Source organism: Seriola lalandi, unplaced genomic scaffold (genome assembly GCF_002814215.2).
Source record: "Seriola lalandi dorsalis isolate HSWRI2012SDOR001 ecotype SW California unplaced genomic scaffold, Sedor1 jcf7180002054220, whole genome shotgun sequence".
Classification (NCBI taxonomy): domain Eukaryota; kingdom Metazoa; phylum Chordata; class Actinopteri; order Carangiformes; family Carangidae; genus Seriola; species Seriola lalandi.
The window spans coordinates 6784-17009 of NW_019524773.1; the positions used below are offsets into that span (position 1 = coordinate 6784).

The window sequence follows — 10226 nt, forward strand, 5'->3', positions numbered from 1 at the left end:
AAAAAAAAAAAAAAAAAAAAAAAAAGGCTACATTGTGATATTTAGACTGGACTGTATGGAGATATACAATTTTGGATCTGGCCCAGTGAAGTTAACTACCATCTGATTTAAAACCCTAAAGCAGTGGTTCTTAAACTTCTGCACATCATGGAACTAAACTGACACAAGTTACACCACAGACCTGATCTGAGAAGATTTTTACTTAGACGTTTTATTACAGGAAGTGTTTAAACTCATGTCACAGTCACACTTTCTGTCATTGTGTTACTTATGGATGAAACTGGATGAAATTGAATGAAGAATAAATGACTCACCTTTTTGCTGGAGACCCCCCAGAACCCCTGGAGGTCCCCAGGCCTCACTCAGAGCCACTGCCCTAAAGAATTCTCAACTCCAAGTGTTTCCAAAAACTATTATCATAAGTCAAAACTGACACTTGAATAAGAACATGAATAATGAACAGTGTTCAGAGTGGAGACTGTGACTGTGCCTCACTTGAGTGTCTTTGCTTCAGTACAGTAAAACACCAGTTTGACTCTTCACTATCTAACTGATCAGATCACTCATATTTTGAAGCCCACGTTATGCTTACCAAATGATTTGCATAGATAAATATGTTTGAAAATGAAGAACACTTTTGAATTTATATTAAACATCATATAACTATCATAAAATCCTGTTTTGAGACCACAAAGACCAGAGTCCACAAGGAGCCAGACCACGACCCTACTGTGCTGACGTTACCCGACATCTTTCACACCAGCACAACCACACTGACTGGACACATGCACTGCTGCTGGTTTATGAAGCAGCTGTCAACTGACTCACCTGCAGAGCATCCTCTCGCAGCTGGAACACCTGCAGCTGCAGACGGGCCTGTGAGAAAGCCTGATGCCACAGCAGCTCCACTTTCTCCACAGCTGCAGTTATCCTGTACAATGGAAAAATCATCACATACTGGATTCTGCTTGGTGCTTTAACAGTTATTAATAGAGTCAAATGCGCAGATGCTCCACAGGACGCTTCCAGATCTACCCTCACAGTGTGACAAATACAATATACCAGAGGCAGAGCTCCTCTGTAGCTTTGCTCTCTATCCCAGGTTACAGAGATTATGGACAACATTTTTTGAAAAAAAAAAAAAAAAAAAAAAAAAAAAAAAACACCCTGACATCGTCCACATTGATCCACATTCAACCTGATCCTGTCTTAATACAGATATGGAATCTGAAGCTCCCAGCATGATTAAGAAGAGCACAAAGGCAGCATCTTTCCTATGTTCTGACTACAGCCAAAACATTGATTCTGACATTCTGGAAGAAGAAGGAGGTTCCTTTACTTTTAAGCTGTGGCTGAAAGAAATGACTGACACCCTTCACCAGATAACCAGAGCCTCCAGCAGTGGGTTTGAGTGCAGGAAATACACTCTTGTACCTAGAATTAGTTGTTTCCTCCTCCAACAAGTCGAGTTACAGGAAATATGGTCAGTCTCTCCCTCCTGAGTTACAGTGTTGAATAATGACCAGAACATTATGATGTCACAGTGAAGTTGACCTTTGACCCTTTGGGTATAAAGGGTCATCACTTCATCATTTTAGCCTTAGATATTTGAGTTACATTGTGTCATAATTAGTGAAAGCATTCTTGAGTTATGTGTTTTGTGAGGTCAGAGTGACCTTTGACCTCCAAATCCCACTCAGTTCTTCCTCGAGTCCAAGTGAACATTTGTATTTGAAGAACATACCTCAAGGTGTTACTGAGATATCATGTTCATGAGAATGAGACAGATGGTCAGACATCCCATAATGCCTCTGTCCACAAGGCAAAAACTCCTGAAGACCTTCATGACCATAAACTGTCAGATATGAGCCAGATTAACAGACTCTGTGGCTTTACCTCTTGTGCAACACAGGGCCGTTGCATCATTGTTGTACGGTATGTATGGGAGTTGTTACCGCAGAGGATTAACAGAAGCATTTGAGGGCAGTGCTGGCCGCAGTACCTGCTGTGGTTCTGCAGCATGTCGAAGGCCGTGTGGATGAAGAGGGCGGTGCTGGCCATCGCCTGGTAGCATGGCTCCTTCTCGGGGTAACGCAGCTTCTCCACCACACTGTCACAGTGCCTCAGCAGCTCATCCAGCCCCAGCTCCCTGCACACCACAACATACAGTACATATACATGTTCAAAGTTATAATCTATAACTTTTCCTCATTTAAATGTGTAAAAACATCTAGACCTATGTTCTATATGTGGTTGAGTTGTGTTCTTACATTATCCCAAATGTTTCCATCTATTCTCAAACCAGAGAAATCTGTGATTTTAATCATGGTAACAGTACGTGCCATTAAAGTCATTTTTTTAATATACACTTTTTACACCTTGGTGGTTTTCAGCTCTATATTTGAACCGGATGAAGGATGTTAGTCATCAGACATCTGGATATGAAGTTATCAGCGAAACAAGCTGAGGAAATGGATAATTCAGCTCCAGGTAAAAACCAGGAGAAGCTGATCGCAATGGTGATGAAGACAACAAATCCCATGATCCCATAAAAACTCTGTCTTTTGTTACTGTTTCGATTGAGAGACCGCTAGAGGCAGAAAATGACAGAGTGTTTCCATACAGATCAGTCTGAAGATGACGCACTGGATGAAATAAAACATCATCTGAAACATTTCAGTGTTTTGTTTCTTGCTGATCCTCGTGATGTGGAAAATCAGCTACATTTCAAATTTCACATCGACGTGTTCCAGCAGCCACAGAGGAGTCACTTTACACAACTTCAGCATCATTTTCAAAAGACACAACTTGAGTGGTCTGAATGAACTTGTGTTTTGTGTTTCACAATGTGTTTGGCATTGAAATGGTTAAAACCCCTCAGAACACCGTTACTATACCAATGGCAACAGTGATGAGCAACTGTGTTTCCAGCCTTTCACCGTTATGCTGAGATATAACAAGATAAGACAAAGTGACCCAACATCCATGGAGTCTGACTCATCATTGAACCTCAACACTTTCTGGAAGAAAAATACATCCACAGCACCAAATAAAAACTATAGGTCAGTGTGTGGGTGCTACTGTTCAGCATAGGTGTCATTGACTGTTACTATGGTAACATTGGTCTAAAAATAAAAGCACAGGAAAGGAATAATACTCCATAACCTGACCTGAACACACTAAAATAAGTCCGTCACTCAGGTCACCAAGTTCCCTTTCAAAAATATAACTCCAATAATAACTCATCACAATATCAGGAGATAAACAGATCATTTTCTACACATATACATCATTCCAGTTAAAGGACAACAGCCAAGGCTTAGTTTGATTTTGATTTTGATTGTCAAGTCATGACAAACCAATAACTAACATGAAGCTGGCCTATAGGAGGAGCAGAGGAGCAGCTGTGACCTGACCTCCTGAGCTGCTGGAACTTGGCCTCGTTGGTGGAGCAGAAATGTTGGAGCTCTCTGAAGGTGGTGGGCAGCGGCAGCCTGGACAGAGACTGCAGGGTGGAGATACATGAAGGCAGCCGCCGGACCGCAGACAGGAACTCCTGGAGGAAGGCATCGATCTCCTGCAGGGAGCAGCACAGAGCCAGAGCCACTTTAAAATACCTGCTGCACTGCAAACAAAGACAAGCTCTCACTGTTAACATGTTTCTAGAGTGTGATTGTAATCGAAGCTGATGATGGACTAATGTAAAACTGCTCTGACTGACACTGTGCAGAAGCTGCCGTCACCCCGAATGTAGGTCCAGTGAAGATTATGTAGATCTACAGGCAGAGCAGCCCTGGTTAATGAATCCTGTCATCGGGGCCAAACGCCCCAGTTGAACATGACAGAATGTATAATCTAATGGAAAGAGGCTCCTTTCACTTGCTAATCAGGTCAGTTGATTACACGAGGCATTTGCACAAGCTTCACCAAGGTAACAAACAATAGATGCAGGCCGCTCGGATGATCTCATGAATGGATTCACACATACACTATCTCCTGACTGAGTGAACCGAGCACGCTCTGCATCACAGAGGCAACACTGACCTGGAATAAACACTTTGGCTGTCATACAGTACATCAGATAAACTGTATGTTTGTGTGCTACTGAGTCTGTTCAAGTGTGCACACACACACACACACACACACACACACACACACACGCTGCGGTGAGCAGGACAATGTTACTTTGTGCTTAGCCCTCTGGTGGATCATGAGACTTCACAAGTTCTGCTTTGAATCAGACTCGGAACTGTTTCACAAGCAGAACTGGTCTGATTATTTATTGTCTATATATTCATGCTCATAATAGTTTCTGTCTGCTAAGTGAAAAAACAGACAGTAATGCTGATGTCATAGATTTGATTCATACACACTGTGCCTCATCCAAGAACATGGTCTCCTCAGATTAGATAATTACCATAAGCAATGTCCACAAATTGTGGGGAGAAACCAGCTGCGAATTCAGGAACGATGCAGATTGAAAGACACATGAAAATAAAAAAATACAAGAACGGAAACGTTCTGCAAATGAAACAATATGCTGCAGGAAGACAGAACACAAACAAACAACAAACACGCTGCAAAAACGGACACGATGCAACAACAAAAACAAAAAAACCTCCAAAACAAATGCAACATAAAAAACGCTGCCTGTCCAGACAACACAGCTGAAGAGCTCCAGGCCTCTAGGAGGAGCTCTAACACCTTCAGCATAAGCTTGAGCTTCAACCTGGGAGGCCAGACCTAAGACCGGACCTTTGACCTTTGACCAAACAAGCGTATGAGGGAAGAAAGAAGAGGCGACATAAAAAGGTTTGTGTTGTTTTATATATTTGGCCATAGTTTTTACAATATTATAAAAGAGCAACAGACGACGTAGCAAGCGATAGCATTAGCTTATATACAGTCTATAGGTGTTCCACTTAGAGCTCCGCCTAAAGGCGTGCAGCTCTTCCTGTTGTCTGGACATGCAGTGTTTTTTCTGTTGCATATGTGTTGGAGGTTTGCGTGCTTTTGTTGTTGTATCGTTATTGAATTTCCAACTGTGTGTTTTGGGCCGTTGAAGCACATTTGTCCTTGTCGGCCACCGTACTTGTATCCTGTTAGTCCAGTAATTTAGAGGAAAATGATGAAGTATTACTTTTCTGTACTGTCAACATTACATTTTTTGTATAATTCATTAAAAATCTAAATATTAAAATACAAAAATAAATAAAAAGTAAGCATTGAGGCATTACAAAAGCTTAAGTGCACAGAACTTAACAGCAAAAACAATATTGCCCCCCCGCCTATGAAACTGTTTCATCACGAGTGGATGATGAATGAAAAGATGTTTTCTCTCTTTTCATCTTTACTAATGAACCAGTTAATTCACTGAGCAGCTCAGAGGCTACAGGCATCTTTTAAGGTGGAATTTTTTCATGCGTTTTACTTGATGTGTCAAGCAATACACCTTAAATGTCAATGTGACAACTTTGACCATTTCATTTATTTTAAATCGCTCTCTACAGGACAGACTCTGATGATCTTAAAATGGAGATAAATATCAATTATATCATGTAAGCTGTAGATATTTTATTTCATCTGGAGAAAAAAGTAGCGGAGCGCCATTCCAGTGGCTCTGGCAGCGATTCACCTGTGGTTCCACCATAATGTTGCACCTGTACAAAACAATTTACCCCGCTTTCATGCAAAACATCTGGGAATTGCTTTACACGGTCTTTAACAGCAATGTTTGTTGGTAAATGTGACACGTTCATGTCAAACCTCTGCAGCTCCACAACATATTTCAAAACCAGAAACAAGGAAGGTAGTTTATCGCAGGGACCGGTACGATTGGTTCAACTTGCGGGAAACTGACGAATCGTCAAATTTGCGTTAAGTTACGAGATTGGACAAAAATGCAAAATTCACAGGGATTGGTTGAATTTGCGTTATTATTGTGATCACAACATCGTTACTTTCTTTAGGGACTGATTAATAGATGTGTATGGATTATAGTGTTACTATGCAGGTTGTGATTTGTAGACAATAATATAACAATAATATATTATTACTGATATCCAGACACTTAACAATAGCAAGTTAACGCCAGCCTGTTAGTTTACTAATCATAGCATGTGCTCAGCCAGCCGCTACTACTGCAGTAGCTAATTTATCAGTAAGTCCTACATTAAAGTAAAAAATGAAATGAATGACCTTAATGAAGGAAACCCAGCTCTGGTGACAGTACATCAGGTAGCCCCCCAGCGACGCTGTGAGCTGGCTTCGGTCGATGTAGTTGGAGAGCTCCGAGATTTCTTTCAAGAAGACTTTCTGAAAAAGATGAAGTCAGTGTTACTCCCTGGATTCGAGCGTAGAAACACACAGACACAGTATCTGCCGTTTCATTCACCTTGAAAGAGGCAGAGTGAGGCTTTGCTGGAGCCAGGAGTTTCTGCAGCAGCTTGACAACGTCCTTCTTCTTCCCCTGAATGACGTACACACTGTGGACCGTCCGCTTGTGCAGCTGGAGGAGAAAAATGATATTAACGCTCAAATGTTTATGTATGTTATTGTTATTGAGTGAGGCTCTTCCCGATCCCAGCAGTTTGTAATGGCAAAATAAAATGTACATGTCACTCTGTGTACCGACATCATGCCAGAAACTAAGACCATACAAACCATCAAACGGCTCCAGTTGATATGGAAAATACAGAAATGCAGCATCCCGACATAAATGTGCTCTTTCAATGTAATTTCACTGATGATTTTCTATTAAATAACCCAACATGTGACCAGTCATGCATTAGAGCCTCCAACCCCCCTTTCTCCCCAAGCACAGGAATTTCACTGCGACCACCAGACATGCCTCTGAACTGAGCTCCCACAATACTTAAAGAGAAACTATGCAAGAGTATTCCATACATGGGTCATTCTTCTCACCCCAAATTTAATTCTGGTGTTGTAGTCTTTCTGCCCACAGGAAGTGACCAATCAAAAGCTGAGATAAATCCAGGGGGGGGGGGTTCCTTTTTCCTATCTGATCCTACATATGAAAACGCTATTGAACACAGCAGGACTTTAACAGGCATGGGAGAACTAACTGACTGTAGAACTAATGATAATGTCTGGGATGAGCATTTAAAGAGTATACATGACTGTTCAGTCAATGTCAGGCATAATCTCACACAATTAAAAAAAATTACATAGAAAAAAAACTGTAGCTTTTCCTTAGAGTAATGAAGTCTGATGTTTCACCTTATTCTAATGGGTGTAAATCTAGGATTAGTTATCTAACACATTCTTTCTGGTCTTGCAGGAAACTTAACTCTACTGGAAAAGCTTGTTCCACCGTTTTTCAGGGGGCCTTTGGGAAACTATAGGAACCAGATCCACTGATAGTGATTCTAGCATGTCCACCAAGTACTTTTAAACCAATCTTCAACCTCCAGGCTTAAACATGAAGCCAACACCGAAGAACCAGAAGCTGCAGTTCCTCTAATGACCACTAGAGTCTGGCTCCAACAGTGAGTCAATCCCCATAGACTCCCATGTTAAAATGTCCAACTTTACAGCAGAAATAAACATGTTTACAGCCTGGTACAAAAACAGTTTTGGTCTCTAGAGCTAATTTCCTCCTTCATAACACCTGTTTATACAACTCACCTGTTCACATTTTATTAAGGCTTAAAGTTATGGAGAATTGAGGGCGTGGCCTCTTTGAGTGACAGGTGGGGGAGTGTATGCTTGGCACAAACTGACATGAACCAAAGTCTGACACTGTATGCTCATGCAGAACTGTGGTTGTGCATTGTGTGTGAGAGAGAGAGGGAAGGACATGGCTGGGTTGAATGAGTTAATGCGCACAGGTCTTACAGTGAAATAAAGTTTTATCCATTTGAAATAGAAAAATATTTTCAGTTCATAATGAAACTGTTGGGACTAACCAGACAGTGGCAGAGGACGTCAGTAGAGTAGGCGGTCGAGGACTCATTTGCATTCACCCTGCTAAGAGAATGTGGACACTTGTGGTCCAGACCACCTCTGAATGTAGTGCGAGTGATCAGATCTCAGATGCGTCCTCAATGCATCTTGGGAGCATTCACATCTGTACTTAGAGCTGCTGGATGGATGTTAATACCAGGTCTGAGCAGGGCCTAGGTGTCACTTTCTGCACATAGTGAACCTCTAGTTTCAGAGCAAGCACTGGAAACATGCTGCAGGTCAGTATCCACAGTAGCACCACACAGTTCACTCTGCAATGACAGTACCTCAAGCAGTAGCAGAGTCTCAGCGAGGAACCTGGTCGTAGGGAGCGAGGCCTGTCTCAGATCAGCCACCACTGACACCAAACTCTCCTCCTCCTGCTTCTTACTGTTGAAAGCAATCCAACCATCAGTACATCTGGTTCTCCCACTCACACATGCACAAGGACACAGTAACAAGCCCGTCCGACTCCACGTACTTGTGCAGGCACAGAAAGTAATTTATGAAGTCCACCACTTCTGCTTTGCTGAGGTCTGAGGAGAGCTTGGCTTGTCCATCCACTGGGAACAATATCAAAGGGCAGCCGTGTTGATCAAAAGCACCTGGAAGGACAGGTAACACAAACTGTCAGGGGCCAGTTGCACAAAACAAGTTTTCTACATAAGGTTTAATTTCTCCTTAGCTGAGGGAGTTACTTTAAGGTGTTGCATAGAATCTCTTAAAAGGTTCCTTAGTTTGGAAAAAAAGTTAAGGACAGAATGTGGGTCAAATCAAACATTTTAACAATGTAGAAGGTGTAAGGTGAAAGTAGATTTCAGCAAAAATATTACTAACAAAAAAATATTACTTATAAAAAAGCGGGCACATCATTCATAATAAATGATTTGCAAGAATTTTATGCAGATTTTTTCACGACATATTACAACACAAATAGAGCTCTGAGGAAATGTAAGAGTTGTGAATTTGACACATCCTCAGAATCTGAAACATAGGATTACATTACAAAATCATTGAAATCTCATAGTTAAAATTCTGTGGTAAAATATGTTTCCTATGCCAGAGATGGCGGCCATGTCGAAATCTTGAAATTTCAAGTGGCTGATGGGATTTTTCAAAGGAGTGGCTCCAGAGGGACAAACATACCAGTTTTGGTTCTTGTATCAACATCTGAAAGATTATTGCAGTTACCTGCTGAATGATTAAGAGAAGACTTAAGGTGTTTTGTTCAACTGTTTTTATTTTAAGGAAACCTTAAAAGAAAATCTTAACTTAGGGTGTTTTATGCAATCGGGCCCTGAAACTCACAGGGTTCATGAAAAGAAACAGTGTCAGACTGTAACTGGTGACCTCACTGAGTTAAGGACTGAGTCTAACATGTCTGTGGCAGCTCTTGCATGTGCAACAGGTTTTGGTCTTATTCTTGCCACCAGATCATCAAACTGTTATATGATCATTGTCAACGGTATCATCATGTGATTTCAGGAGAATAATTAAGTGTTGACTTCATACACCCCAGTCCCAGCTAAGTTTTCCACTGAGTTCAGCTGGACATGCAGAGCAGGCGGAGTGGTGTAATTTATATCTACCAGGGAACAACACGGCTCCGGAGTCCAGCACATGATCAGCAGGCAGCCTCGGGGAGGGGACACGCTCACGGTCCGACCCCGGGACGTCTGAAACATTCACAGCAAATCATTATAGTAGTTTAAATAGGTCCATCAGCCCTGCTGCAGGACCGCAGGAGGACCGGGTGTAGAAACGTCCTGTCTAATAGCAGGCGCTTTCACAACCATGAACACGAACACAGCCACACTTCTATCACTTTAACTTCACCAGTCAAACACAGTTTAGTTTGGCGCCACAAGCGTAAATAAAAGGTGAAGACGCCGCGTGCAGAGCAGCACTTGTCTCCCCTACCTGTTGCGTGTCGGCTCATCTCCACCTCTTCAGTCACGGACCGTTTCCTCAATAGTTTCCTCCTTGTAGCGTTAAAAGCAAACGGAACCCGGTGACCTGACCCTGAACCCCGACACAGAACGCTTTCACCGCGGCACCGGAGAACAGGACCGGCTTGACCACGTCTGCCCGACACCTAGCTCCGCCATGTTGCGTCTAATGAGCCGCGGCTGCCTGCTCGCGCCCAGCTGACGAGATGCTGCTCGCTTCATTTATGAGGTGGAGAGGGCGGAGAAAGGCTGCAGACAGTCCACCCAGGTCTGACCAGGAGCAGGGCCGTAAACCGGGGGGGGGGGGGGGGG

The 10226-nt window shown here is 42.5% G+C and overlaps 1 protein-coding gene across 1 annotated transcript in view; it reads right to left on the reverse strand.

Moving 5' to 3' along the window:
• The window catches only part of LOC111653508 (uncharacterized protein KIAA1755-like), a 12551-nt gene extending 2452 nt beyond the window's left edge, over positions 1-10099 (reverse strand). Inside the window, exons 1-9 of the mRNA XM_023404102.2 lie at positions 9886-10099; positions 9555-9641; positions 8447-8570; positions 8253-8355; positions 6395-6508; positions 6199-6315; positions 3417-3577; positions 2003-2149; positions 829-931 (exon numbers count right to left, since the gene is read on the reverse strand). Coding sequence (XP_023259870.1) covers positions 829-931; positions 2003-2149; positions 3417-3577; positions 6199-6315; positions 6395-6508; positions 8253-8355; positions 8447-8570; positions 9555-9641; positions 9886-9904 — 975 coding nt within the window. The 5' untranslated portion in view covers positions 9905-10099. The remainder of the gene's footprint in view (positions 1-828; positions 932-2002; positions 2150-3416; positions 3578-6198; positions 6316-6394; positions 6509-8252; positions 8356-8446; positions 8571-9554; positions 9642-9885) is intronic.
• Between the last annotated feature and the right edge of the window lie 127 nt (positions 10100-10226).